The sequence below is a fragment of the Arvicola amphibius genome, chromosome 1, assembly GCF_903992535.2.
Source record: "Arvicola amphibius chromosome 1, mArvAmp1.2, whole genome shotgun sequence".
Classification (NCBI taxonomy): Eukaryota; Metazoa; Chordata; class Mammalia; order Rodentia; family Cricetidae; genus Arvicola; species Arvicola amphibius.
In genome coordinates, this window is record NC_052047.1 from 180,814,226 (window position 1) to 180,828,725 (window position 14,500).

The window sequence follows — 14,500 nt, forward strand, 5'->3', positions numbered from 1 at the left end:
TTATTAAAAAAAACTTCACAGAAGAGTTATTTACATTCAAAAGAACCAGTTAAAATATACACAGCCTAGTTATTAGGAGTTCTCTCTCTCTCTCTCTCTCTCTCTCTCTCACTCACTCACTCTCCCCCTCTTTCTCCCTCTCTCCTTCTCTTTCCCTCCCCAGCTCTGTGTTCTCCCAAATTCTCTGCCACACTGGATAACACACATCTCCATTCCTTTCTGCCGACATCACCTTGTTATCTTTTTGGCCGTGAGATGCTTGTTTTTCTCAGTCCGACTTCTAGCGCGTGTCCTCTCCAGTGAGCACAAGAGACACCAGATCCTCCGCAGAGGTCCTCTGCGGCCTCCTTTGCCTGCGGTTAACCCTCCGCCCTGACCGTCTCTGAGTCTCATGTCCTCCTCTTCCAGAATCCCCTAAAACACTTCAGGGGCACTCTTCTCCCTTCTTCATACCGGCCTTGAAGTCCTAAATCATAACTCCTAAGACAAATAAAATTCTGAATTCTGCTACCTGCTACTTGACAGAGAGACACTTCTGCCCTAACAAAGGACATGGCACCTTGTGACAGCTTCCCTGAAGGAGAAATTTTGCAGCAAAAAAACACATATAAGCATCTTGTATATGGAGTAGCCTGGGCTTAGCTGATGACTGGCCAAGTTACCAGTAGGCCTGGCATGTTTACACAATGTTTCCTCCTCTACTATGCTTAGGGACTTTCTATATGTCAGACAGACCCTTCCTGTCATTTCATCTTCATAAGACCCTGGGAGCCAGTCCTATTGTCACCAGACTCCCTGAATGACTTGGTGTGCGGACAGAGCTACAGTGGAGAGCTAGGCAGGTCTGAAGCCTTCTGTCACACCTTCATCTTTCTGTCTAGTGTGTCCCACTGCTCGGGGAACAATAGGCTTCCATGCACAGTTAGGGGTGGACTAGTACAACAGAGGTTTGAGACAAAGGCAGTGCTGACTCACACCCAGTCTTTGGAGCAAGACATCAATGGAATCCCCGAGTTACTGACAGGCCACCAAGTTCTGGTGAATGTCCACTCTCAGAGCCACCCTGTATGTATGTATGCAGCTCCTTTACCCTTTCCGGATGGACAGTGTCCAGTACCAACTTCATGATAAACTGGGAAAGTTTGACAGATGCCTTCGGGGAGAAAATTGTCAGCTCTGGGTTTTCCAAACAAAGACGGCCCTGTAACGGAGAACTGTCTCCTCGCCTCCTGGACCCGTGCCCAGCAAAACTTCTAAGGACACCACTCCCCACCGTCTGGGTCCAACCAAGGGGAAAGGAGAAGAAAGGCAATAAAACCAGAGGGGACAGAACTGGAAGGAGACAGCTCAGGTCGTAAAGAGACTCAGAGATTGCGTTTCCCATCAGCGGGAAGGGCTTTATCCCACAGGCTTGTGTTCCGCTGCTCTTTCACAAGCTGAAAAGCGAGGTACAGTGGAGCCCCAGGGGAGAAACGACCAAGAGACATGAGCTACAGTTAGGAGGTAGAGAAGCCTCTGGGGGGAAAATGCCCAAAAAAAGCCTGCCAGTAAGAGCCCATGGTCCAAAACGGCTTTCTAAAATGTCATACAGAAAACCATCTCAAATGCCATGCAGGGATCCACCTGCAGCAAAATGTATTGAGGGGGGATATTCCAAGTTCTGGGCCAAGAGTTGATAAGAGGGCTGGGGTAGATGGTTAAATAATGTACCTCACCTCTTAATAGTGACATCCCTTTGAAAGGCAAAGTTGCTGTTTCTTCCAGTAAGAGGCAGAGTGTATTTCTTCACTTCACCTGATTCTGGCCTTCTGGGTGGCTCTGACGGATAGGATGTGAGAGAAGCGAGGTCACACAGTTCTAGAGCCTGACCCTTTCGGGGCTTGCAGCTACCCAGGCTGCCCTCCAATGGGCTGTGGCCCGCTGGCACTGAGTGGGAGATGTGTGACTGGCCATCTTAGACTCCCCAGACTCATCAAGAGGCCAAGTGACTGGTGAGGGCGAGAGCTCTGGGCACGGCCAGAGAAGAATGAGCTGGGCTGACTCAGAATGAAAACCAAAAACAAAACAAAACCCCAGTAAGGTTGCGGTTTTGAGACCCTATGTTTGGCAAGGAAATTGTGCAGCAGTAGGTATGGCAGCAGTAACAGAAGGCGGCCTTGGGGGAGTCGCTCTGCGTAGGTTGCCCATCACACCCCAGAGCTGTTGCTCCTTGCCAATCTCCCTCCTAGGCACTTTGAATGAGCTGGGATTATTTTATGGGTTTGGCTTGAAGATTTCCTCTGGTCTGTGCTGATAAGATAGCTCATGCTGACTTTGGACTTAAAAAAGGTTCCCCCCAGAGGGGCAGAAGCAATAGGATTATGAGCTAGAGATCATAGGAGGGGGAAAAGATATTTAGGAGGAAAAAGCAAGAAAGTTAGGAAAAACAGAACGAGCCTCTGCTTGGCCTCTGGTTCCAGAACGTAGTGCAGTGGGTGACACAGAGACAATGAGAGGAAGATGGCCTTGTTCCTACGGCTCTACGTGTCCTACGTAGGCGAGACCTACGGCTCTACATGTCCTACGTAGGCGAGACCTACGGCTCTACATGTCCTACGTAGGCGAGACTTACAGCTCTACATGTCTTACATAGGCGAGACTTACAGCTCTGCATGTCCATGTCCTACGTAGGCGAGACCTACGGCTCTACATGTCCTACGTAGGCGAGACCTACGGCTCTGCATGTCCATGTCCTACATAGGTAAGACCTACGGCTCTACATGTCCTACGTAGGTGAGACCTACAGCTCTGCATGCCCATGTCCTACGTAGGTGAGACCTACAGCTCTACATGTCCTACGTGAGACCTATGGCTCTACATGTCCTACATAGATGAGACCTATGGCTCTACATGCCCTACGTAGGCGAGACTTACGGTCTCCCTTCTGGAGTGGAGCAGCTGCCACATTTGTGAGTTTGTGCAAAGACTTAGACAGAATAACAGACAGGATTTTCCTCACCCCTTCCTCTGTGATGCAGCTCTCTAGGCCTTTTTCACCTCACACATTGACTTATAAACTTTACAAGAGTCTATTAGATACCTAGTATGTGTCGGGCACCCACTGGATGCTACACACCAGACGAGAATAAGACAGTGCTGTATCCAAGGATCTCAGTCTCCTGGGGGAGGGAGGAATGTGGCATATAAACAGAGATGGCTCAACTGTTAAAGGCCAGGGTGGTGATTTGAAAGAAAATGGCCTCCTAAGAGAGTGGCACTATTAGGAGGCATGGCCTTATTGGGGTAGATGTAGTCTTGTTGGAGGAAGTGTGTCACTCTGGAGGTGGGCTTTGAGGTCTCATATATGCTCAAGCCATGCCCTGTAATACAGACCACTTCCTGCTGCCTGCAAGTCAAGATGTAGGACTCTCAGCTACTTCTCCAGTACCATGTTGCCTGCATGCCACCATGTCCCACCATGATGATAATGGGCTAAACCTCTGAAAATGTAAGCCACCCCAATTAAACATTTTCTTTCAAAAGAGTTGCCATGGTCATGGTGTCTCTTAGCAAGACTCACAACCAAAAATTAGAAAGTGAAGAATTATGGAAGAGTTATGGCAGCTACCAAAATAAGACCCAAGGCACAAGCTTCTCAGTTGGGCCCCTGTGTTGCTGTGTCCTTGACAATGTGATACTATCTCTACACACCAGCCCAGAAGCCCCTGGTTGATGGGTGGCACTAGGTTGTTCCCTGCATGTTTTCTAAGCTAAGTCTCAGTCCAGTCCCAGCACCTGCATTCCCACCCTCTTATCCATGGTTAGGCTTTCCTCCTGCCCACTCCATAGGCTTCCTGGGCCTCACTCCCTCTTCCAGCTAGCTTCAATTATCAACTTGACATAGACGGAGTCATCTGAGAGAATTACCTAGATAAAATTGGTTGCTGGGCATGCCTGTAGGGACTGTGCTGGTTGTTAACTGATGCATGTAGGCACAATCTACTGTGGGTGACACTATACCCTGGGAAGGCATCATGATCCTGGGATAGTATAAGAAAACTAGCTAGGAGGCTGGGGAGATGGCTCAGTAGTTAAGAGAATTTGCTAGTATTTCAGAACACCCAGATTCAGTTCCAAGTATGTACCTGGTAGCTCACATCAGTCTATAACTCTAGTTTTAGGGAATCGAATGCCCTCTCTGGCCTCTGAGGACATCAAATATGGGTGTGATACACTTAAATACATGCATAAAAAACATGAATACATATGAAGTAAAAGTACGTAAGAGGAGAGAGAGAGAGAGAGAGAGAGAGAGAGAGAGAGAGAGAGGGAGGGAGGGAGGGAGGGGGGGAGGGAGGGAGGGAGGGAGGGAGAGCATGGGCCTATGGAATGAGCCAGAAAACAGAATTCCTCTATGGTCATTTCATCAAGCTCCTGCGCTGACTTCCCTCAATGGCGCACTATGACCTGGAAGTATAAGATGAAATATATCCATTCTTCCTAAGTTGCATTTGGTCAGAGTATTTTATCACAGCAACATAAAGGAAACTAGACCACCCCACAACCCCAGAATGGACACCTCAAGTCTAGTTGACCAGTCTAGAAGAGGTCACCCCTCACTTCAGCTTTTCTATGTGGCAATGCACAGGGTCACCTGTCAACTCCTTACCGACTCTAGACTAAGAGATTGCTCAATGCACAAAAGATGGAGCTGGAAGGGACTCGGGGGGCAGCTGTGCCTCCAGTCCCATAAGGAGAGGTCTGAACTGAGCAACACTCTCTGGTTAGGGCTTTGGGAACCCTGCTTGGGTGTAGCAGGCAGGTCAGGACTGAAGCGGATGTGTGGCCAGGTGAACAGCGTCGCTAAGGAACTTGGGATTTACCAGTCTGGTAACCTCACGGAGAGGATTCCTTGCCCAAGAACCAAAAAACTCTCAGTGATCAGTTTCTTATCCAGAGCGAACACTGCCAAGACAACAACTCGCTTTATCCCTGACACCCAGGGAGACTTTCTTCTTTGCCTGGCTACTAGGAAGCATGAACAGGATTTGCTGCCCTCACTGACAAAAGCATCAACATCCTACTGGCCTATATTCTGAGCTGAGCACTGAATTTATTTCAGGCTTCATCAGAGCTCTCTGTTTTCCTCCCAACCCTTGCTGTCGTGCGTGTGTATGTGTGTGTGTGTGTGTGTGTGTGTGGTGTGTTGAAAACCACCTTGGACGTTTCTGGAAGGAAGGATTAGAAATGAACAGAGAGTTGTAAGAAGATGAAAACATTTGCAGTGTCTCCTTTTGCTTTCAGGTGTTTCTTTTAAGGGCTGCGAAGACCTTCCAGCTGGGACTAGTGGGGTGCCCTTCTGTGCACACAACACTTACACCACCTAGAGGCAGGAGCAATATAGAAAATATTTAACGTCTCCATGCACAGCCCCATACATGGGACAGACCCCAAGTGTGACTGAGGTAAATGGCAGGTCCCTCCTTGTCTGGTGAGTAGCACCCATTTCCTGAGACCCAAAAACAGGGAATGTTCGCCCTTGTTTTCATGCTGATCTGGGCACCTGTGCTCTCTCAAGATGGCTGGAGCTTAGTTTTTTTTGTCTCTAAAATGAACCCATGATTTACAGCCGTTACATCTCTGACACAGCCTAGTTTCCAATAATCAGAGCCTCTTCTGGGACAATGGCAAGCACTTTCCAATTTATTTAAGATGTGTGTTAGAGATGCCCCTACCCAATGGGAATTTTACAAAAGGCCTCTGGGTTTTTCTCCCAGACAAGCTCTCTGTAATTTCTCTTTTCCGGTTTGCTCCTTGTGACATGAGGGCATATGACAGAACAGCAGCGTCACGACGGGACTCAATCTTATTAGCGAGAACATGATTAGATTGTATTTCACTGCGGCCCAGAGGCCACTGTATTTCAAGGATGGACAGGCCGGCCATGGAAGAAGCATGCTGAGACCTGCTCATTCTCCACAGACCCTTCAGGGCTCCTCAGACCCAAGCTTGAGGCAGCTGCAATAAAGTGGGGAGGGGGCAGCAAAGGTTCCGACCTTGAGAAGGTGTTCCGGGCATAGTGCATGATGCTGTCGAAGTCGTAGGTCTCTCCCAAGGAGCTCACCTCGCCGGCTTCCATCTTTAGGAAATTATACTCCTGACCTGTGACACAATGTCTGTTAAGGACTGTGGAAATAAGGTGGTACCCAAATGGTAGCTGTGGGGAGGCAGAGCGCCCGGGCAACTTCCTTCTTTTGTCTGAGTGGCCAGGTGAAGGACTTACAGGCTTATGGTGATTGTGTGTAATAGACTATAGGTTTGAAACGCTGGGCAAGCCCTGGGTTCTCTCTGCCCCACTGTCCAACACCTCTCCCAAAATGTCACTTGAAACGTTCAGTTCTGCTTACAGATAGGTTAGCACTCCATCTCTTATCCAAATTGTTTCATTTAAAAGAAAAATATTCTGATCTTGCAATTTGAAGAAGCAAGAAAATCAGAAGGTTAAATCCAAATGTTTGTGGTTCGGGTTCTCTGAAATAGGTTTAAAACAGTCTGGGGAGCTTAATTGATGACTTGAGCTTGATTCCCAGAACCAGTATAAAAAAGCTGGCTTGGTGGCACCTAAGTGTAACTCTAACCTTGGGGACAGAGATGGGTAGATCCCTAGGGTTTACTGGCCACCATTCTAGCCCCCTTGGCAAACTCAGGTTAATGAGAAATCTCTCAAAAAATAGTGTAGAAAGGCCCTGAGAAAAAGCAACCAAGATTGTTCTCTGGCCTCCACATGCCACAAATATGTAAACATACATGTACACATACATACCACAAAGCAGATTTAATGCAGTCATATAACTCAGCTAACTACTTTCATGTTCATCGTCAACTTTTGGGTTGTAGCTTTTTGTTTGTGTTCCCTTGTTTTGAGACTAGATCTCATCAGTTGACTGAGAAGGATTTGAACTCACTCATAAACCAGGCTGGCCTCCAACTTGTGTTCCTCCTGCCTCAATTTCCCTAGTGCATGGCTTATTAGCAAGTACTACCTCACCAGGCTCCACTACAAACACTTACATATTCAACATGAGAAGATGCATACATGTTTGATCTGCGTGTGCTGTCTGACTTGGGGCAGCATGCGTCTAGCAGGGCACTGTCTTGTACATGCGTATCTTAGCTGCATTACAGTTTCAAAGGGCTGCATTCTGTGACAAAAGTGTCTCAGGAGAACTCCTCTTTTGGTTAATCAGTCCTGACATTGCTTCGGAACTTGAGTTGGATTTCATTTTCCTTCACTACATGAAGAATCATGGCTTCTATTCCACTGTAAGCCGCACGCTGCAGCAGATAAGCTCTCGGGAAGGCCTCAGGCAGAAGGCCGCAGGCTCAAAACAAGTGCCTACAAAGTTGGGTCACTGTCCCTCCCCTCCCCTTAGCTATGAGCCTTGAACAACTCCCAGCAGGGCCTCTTCTCACTGTCCCCAAGCCTGTGACTGTCCCCTTGCTGGCTTCTAAGCTCCACTCAAGATCCCTTACCTGGCTGGATGTTTTCTCTGATGATGGTGACATGCTGGTCTCGGTCTGGCCGAGTGTGTTCATGCCAGAACCCAACCACATGGCCCAGCTCGTGAGCCACAATTCCAAACTTGTCACAGTTTTTCCCAATGGATATGGCCTGGGGGCCTCCTCCTCGGCGTCCCACATAGGAGCAACAGCTGAGAGATGGAAATATGGAGATTAGCAGGCCTGAGGACATCAAAGGAGGGGGGCAAGCTCTGTCCCACTTCATCTTACAACCCATGGTGTAAATTAAAAAAAGAAAGAAAGGAGGATGGAGGGAGAAGGAAGGAAGGAAGGAAGGAAGAAGGGGAGGGAGGGAGGGAGGGAGGGAGGGAGGGAGGGAGGGAGGGAGGGAGGGAAGGAGGGAGGGAGGGAGAAGGCATTTCAGAGGTAGAAGTGTTTTCATTGTCCAACTTCCCCCAACAAGGCCACCATTCCCCCAGAATGCACCTGGGCCTTTTCGTGATCACAGACGTCATTTAAAGCCTGAAGAAAGAAATGACCTTCCTACCCAGAATGACATGTGCCCACACCCGTCTCTCTTCTAGGTTGTGAGTTCATGGGGCTTCTTCGAGGACAAAAAGAGACAAGAAGCAGGTGGCTGAGTTCTGGAAAGGGTGCCCCTAGGTGTCACTGTTAGTGACTTTAGAGGAAGTCTATACCAGGCACAGTTTTTTTTTTCCAAAAAAATATCCATTTATTATTCCTAATACACTGGTAAGCAATGGTTTTACGAGACTTTATTATTGTTTTGTTGTTGAATGATGTGGGGGAGGGATGATGATGATGCGTATGTGTATGTGCGCATGTGCGTGTGTGTGAGATGATAGCACATTAGTGTGAGGGTATGTGAACCCTTGCATGTACATAGGTTTGTCAGAGAATCAAGTGCTGGGAATTTGAACACAGATTCTCAAGCTTCCAGGGCAAGAACTCTTACACACTGAGGTATCTCTCCAGCCCTTGAGGATTATTGTTCAACTGTATAGCCTAGGGTAGCCTAAAACTCGTTATGTAGCCCAGGCTGACCTTAAATTCTTAATATCTCAATCTCATCTTCTGAAGTGCTGGGATCCCAGGTGTATGCCTCTGCACCAAGCTTATGATGCTACTTCAATAAAGGTATAAAAATAAATCAAAGTCAGGAGATGATTCAGTGGTCAAGAGCACTTGCTGCTCTTGCAGAGGACCTGGCTTTAGTTCCCAGCACCCAGGTGGCATCTCACAACTGCCTGTGAGGTCAGCTTCCAGGAATCTGATGCCCACTTCTGGCCTCTGCAGGCCCCGGGCCTTCATGAGGGGCACATTGTACACGAAGGCAAAATACTCACACACCTAAGATAAATCTTTTTTTAAAAAAGAATTAAAACATTCAATTTCTCCATCATCCACATATTATCTATTGAGTATGTAAACATACATGTAATCATATATGTGTATGTTGCAAAAGACTGAATTCTCTCACTCCTACATCCAATTCTTATCCAAAACAACAAGTTATATTTTCCCATTATAAAAATCTATCAGATGAAGCATGCATAGAGAACATGCTCAACTTTTCAGTCACTTTGTGCTCGATCCCCTTAGTCGAGTCTCTTAGGCTTTAAATTTCTAGGTTGACTTTGTGGGTTTCCAAGCACATGGTCACGCTAACTCTCAACAACGCAACCTTGGCTTTGTTGCCGCCAGTCTCCACAGTGTTGATCTCACTCTCGGGTCTAGGCACATTTGCAATTCCAGAGCAGTGTTACATAATTGTGGAGCCCAGAAATCTCTTTAAATTGCCTCTGAGTCTATCAGAAATACTTCTAGGATCAATACATTCTTAAGCATACATAAAACGTACACATAGGAATATAAAGCTGTCTGCAGACATGAAAACATGCACCTTTAGAACTGGCAGCTGCCCCGTGAGGCCTTGGTTACTTTTTGGAAACGGAACGTGCACAGCGGTCACCCATATGACCTCAGCCTCTGCCGAGATGCGCACGGATGTGAGATAAGGGACATTTCCAAGCTTTTTAGAGAACTATCACGGAATTGCTTGCTGTCCTGAAAGCCCCCAGAATGGATGAAGAAATTAACAAGGTACAGGTGTACCTCACACCTCTAGAGAAAGATGCTCTTTCTCACTGGGATGTTTCAGTATCAAAATGGCATAGAAAGAGTTAAAAGAATTCCTCTTGAGATTCTGGGTTTGGGACTTGGAGGGCAAGCACTTCCTCCTCTGTTTATCAGTTTCTTTAAAAAGTTATTGCTCTGTCCAGCTGGGCCGCTCCTGGACAAGCAGCCCAAGGGCCCTGTACCCTACCACAGAGGCATTGCAGCCTTTGTTTATTGCTGTTGTCTGTATCCATGGCAGCGAGGAAACAGAACCAGCCTAGGGCCCAGCAACAGATCAGGGGATGATGAGAAGGTGGTATGTATACACAATGGGATGCTATTCAGATACAAAGGAAACTAAAATCAGGGTAGATCTAGAAAATATAATATTAAGTTAGGCGACCCCAACTCAGAAAGACAAAACCTGTGTGTTTTCCTTCACAGACAGATCCTAGTCTGTAATTATATAGTCTGTAATGTGGAAGTGTAAACAAGGTAAATGTGAATAAACTATAAAATCTAGCATGGTGACAGAGAGGGTATCAGGTGATGAGAAAGGATGGGGCATGGAAGGGCACATGGGACATGAAAGAGGGAAAGGCTCTCTAAAATGGCAGACGTTCAGACACTCGAACACAGTGAGCAGTGGCACTGCCACCTCATCAGCTGTGCCCACTGAGTCTCTGGCCTTGGTCTTTCTCCACGTGAGCCATCAGCCACGCTGTCCTGGTGACAGGACCATCAGCAGAGAGTCTTCCTGGAGCCACACCCCAACTCACCCGCTTCCACCGAGGACAAAGCCCTTCCAGCAAACCCTGTGCTCCCACAAATCACAGCTCAGAGGAAACGCACGGTGTGACCGGAAGTTCCAGCCCCACATATCCTCTGCCTTCCTGCTTACCCGCAGGTCCGGTAGCTGAACACAATGAAGCTCTCCTCGTCTGTCCTCTCAACGAAGGTTACGCAAGTGTGCTTCTCCCAGTGTCTCATGGCCTGTTTAAAAATGGCCCTCTGGGTGCCTGAAACAACAAGACACCGGGGGTCACGCCACTCCTGGGCTCACCACGCCCTCTTTCCACAGAAAGGCACAGTCTTAAGACAAAGTTTGCTCTTGATTTTCAAAAATCTTGCTGATATTGGTATTATCTCATTTAATTCTCTATCACCTTCCACATTTATAGACCAGGGAACTGCAGACAGAGATGTTGAGCAATTTGTGAGGTGGAGCCAGGATACAGACCAGGAAGTCATGCTACACTGTGTGACACCGTGATACCTTTGTGTCCTCTGGTTACTGTGCAGACCATGACACCCATGTGTCCTCTGGTTACCATGTGGAGCATTGCTCCTATTGCCTAGGGACTACCAGGTCTATGCTGCTAATCCAAGCTGAGGCGGGGAGCCACCATGGACAGCTCCATGCCTGTCCAGGCCCTGCTGCCTTTAAGGCTAAGCCATAAGAAACCCCCTCTCCTCCAAGTCTTCAGAACAGGGAGACCTCTGGAGACACAGCCCCAGCAGAGACCGGGTGGGCCAGGCTACACGGCTACCAAGGAACCTTAGCTGGTGGGAATGCTGTGATCCCAGCAACCGCTCATCCCCACTGAGTCCTCCTAGGAGGATTCTCTCACTGGATCCAATTAGGTCACATCTAGGGCTACTGACCAGTAAAATTCCCTCCGATAACATAAGGAATGACCCCTCCAGGCCATATCCGCTCTGTCCTTGAGGTTGTGGCTCTCCGGACCCTGGCAGAGAAGGTCTTAGCTGTGGTGTCTGAGGTCCCAAGGCCAGGCAGAAATGTGGTGTTATCCTTGCCATCTGCAAGACAGTCAACAAATCAGTTACTTTGCCCACAAAGTCTTCGAGTTATGCTTAAATTTTATTGACGGCGGATTAACACACAAGAGGTGGGAAACCCATGTTCTAAGGAAACATTTCATCCTCAAACATTTAGGAACTTGGGAGGTAATGTTCCAGACCCAGGGAAAAACATGTGTAGAGGACCCTGGGCTTCTGACCACAGAAAGTCTGATTTGTTTGGGGTCCTGAAAAAGCCGGGATGCATAGAATTGAGAGGGCCCAGATAACTCTGAACTCTCTGGGAGGTCAAAATTGTACAACAGGGGTAGCAAGCAGATTCAATCCTTTGTCTTGACCTAAGAATGTCAGTGCTGTTACACACTTTGAAATAATTTGGGGAAGTTAACCTGTTTGTTCTAGTGGCAAGGGTTGGGAAGAGAGTCTTTGCAAAACCATTACTGGTAAAACAGAGCCTTCTAAAATCTTCCCAGTCTTCGTGATGCCTGGGCCCTTAAGAGAAACATGAAGGAAACAAAGGGAGCTTGCTTCTGGGTCCAGGGCCTTTGCAAGGTGGCTCAGAGGTTATGAGCTGCTCTCCAAGGACCCAAGTCAAGTGGTGCCAAGGGAGTCAGCATCCTCTTCTGTTCTCCATGGGAACTACCTCACCCTCCCCCCCCACCCCACCTCACCCTCCCTACCCACCCTACCTCACCCTCCCCACCCACCCCATACATACACACATAATTAATTGTAATATTTAAAAAGGCTCTGAGTCCAAAAGGGGACCCCACAATAGTGGGGATTTGGGGAAGAATGGGGTTCCCTGACTGGATCCGCACCATGCTGGACCTCCATAGCAACATCCAGTGTGCTCACTTAGACCTCCTCCTTCCTCTACTCGGAGACCGTCCCCAGTTCTTACACTTCCCCCTAAGAACAGCTATTAAAACTCACTTTTTAAAAAACCTTCCTTTATCTCATTTACCTAGTTACCTCCTTCTCTTTTCATTTTATGTTTCTTTTCCTGCTTTTCGTTCCTTAAAAACAAGGAATTCAAGCATAGCGCTTGTTTTCATAGTGCACAGTTCCCTGGATGTTGGCATATTTACCACGCGTGCTGCCAAACCATTGTCCAATCGCACGGGTCTGTCATCACCGCAAAAGGAAGCCCTGTCCCCGTTAGCTTTGCCACCCCACGATATGCTGGTTTCTGTGGCTGTGGCTGTCCTGCTCACTCCATACGAGCCAGATGAGGCCACAGCCGCAGCTCTCTGACTCTGCCTTGTTAGGTTGGCGTATTTTCAAGGTTCGTCCACAGTCACAGCTTGAATGAGTTCTCCATCCTATCTTGTGGCTCAGTCACATTCCACTGCAGGGCTAGACCACGCTTAGCTTATCTGGTTTGTAATGAGGCATCTGAGTCATCTCTACTCTAGGTTACTGTGAATTATATGGCTAGGGACGCTCATGTGCACATCTGCTTTGGTGGGCACAGATTTCCACTCTGCTGAGCATGTGCTGGGTGTGCAATGCCAGGCTGCAAGGCGCTGTTTAGCCTCTTGGGGAACTACCGGGCTGAGTCCCACAGCAGCTGCGTCACATCCTGCCCTCACCGGCAGAAAAAGAGAACCATACACACAATCAGGTGAGATTTGTTTGGAGCTGCAAGGTTAACTCCACATGCTTAACCTTTGAATATATATATATATATATATATATATATATATATATGTATATATATATATATATATATATATATATATATATCAGCGTATCAGCAAGTTAAAACAGAAAAATCTTCCATGTCATTAAATTTTCTTCTATTACATTTTGTTTATTCTGTGGGTGTGCACGTGTGTAGGTGTGTAGGGACGCATACCATGACCTGTGGGTGAAGGCCAGAGGACAACTCACTGGAACTCATGGTCTCTTCCTCCCACATGGATCCTAGGAATGAAATTCTGATTTTCAGATCAACAGGCAGATCCTTCACCCACTGAGTTTTGAGGTCTATTTTTATTTGTGTATATATGTTCCTGGGAGTGCGTGCCACATGCACATGTGGGTACCAACAGAATCTAGAGAGGCCACTGGCTCTCCTGAAGCTGGATTTATGAGCAATTATGAGCCAACCTACATGGGCTCTTGGAGATGGAACTGGAAAGCCCCTGGGAGAGCAGGAAGCACTGTTGACTAGAGAGACATCTCCCCAGCCCAGAGCTATTTCCTGCTTCAGTGATGACCGCTGCACATAGGTTCAGCCGGGATTTGGTGGATCTCTTCTCAACAGCAAGCACCTAGCTCTGTGCCCAGGCTGATCCCCTCCTCTCACTGGCTTTCTCTTCCAGCTGTCTTTCAGCCTTCTCCTTGCTTTCATTTAGATTAAGAAAACACTCTATGCATACTTTTTTATTTCCCTTAACTCTTTTTTCTGTTCATTAACTTTGGTTTTTGGTTTTAATAATCATACACAACTGAACAAAGAATGAGAAATGAGTGGACCAGAAGATCCATCTGAAGAATCCAGAGTTCCAAGTTTCATTCTGAGAAATGAGGCTCTTTGTTTTTTGTTTTGTTTTTCTTTTTTCAAGACACGGTTTCTCTGCAGCTTTGGAGCCTGTCCTAGAGCTAGCTCTTGTAGACCAGGCTGGCCTTGAACTCACAGAGATCTGCCTGCCTCTGAGAAATGAGACTCTTAAAGCTACTCCAGCCGCCATGTTCTCTGGCTGCTGTTGCCATGCTTTAAAATTCCCAATTAGTCTCTATTAGCTGTGCTTTGTGTGTTTAGGAGACAGACACCTTCCAATTTACCCATTTCCTGCTCATGGGTCCCTACACCTTCTCCTGTCTGGAATCACTCCCTCTAATGAGCTTAATTGTTGTCATGAGGATACTAACAATTCTCAGTCTTCATCTATAAATACTTTATCCCTCTCTTTTTTTTTTAAAGAAATCTAAGTTGACAGCATTTTTTGCCCCATTCTAACTCATGGTGTGGGTGTTCACTGACTTTCTAGAAATCCTACTGGTTACCCATTAGACTCGATCACTCAAACCC

At 47.3% G+C, this 14,500-nt stretch overlaps 1 protein-coding gene across 1 annotated transcript in view; it reads right to left on the bottom strand.

The window, feature by feature from the left end:
• Window positions 1-14,500, bottom strand: part of Tll2 (tolloid like 2) — a 108,802-nt gene that overhangs the window by 35,800 nt on the left and 58,502 nt on the right. Inside the window, exons 4-7 of the mRNA XM_038347035.1 lie at window positions 11,305-11,460; window positions 10,541-10,658; window positions 7,513-7,691; window positions 6,036-6,141 (exon numbers count right to left, since the gene is read on the bottom strand). Coding sequence (XP_038202963.1) covers window positions 6,036-6,141; window positions 7,513-7,691; window positions 10,541-10,658; window positions 11,305-11,460 — 559 coding nt within the window. The remainder of the gene's footprint in view (window positions 1-6,035; window positions 6,142-7,512; window positions 7,692-10,540; window positions 10,659-11,304; window positions 11,461-14,500) is intronic.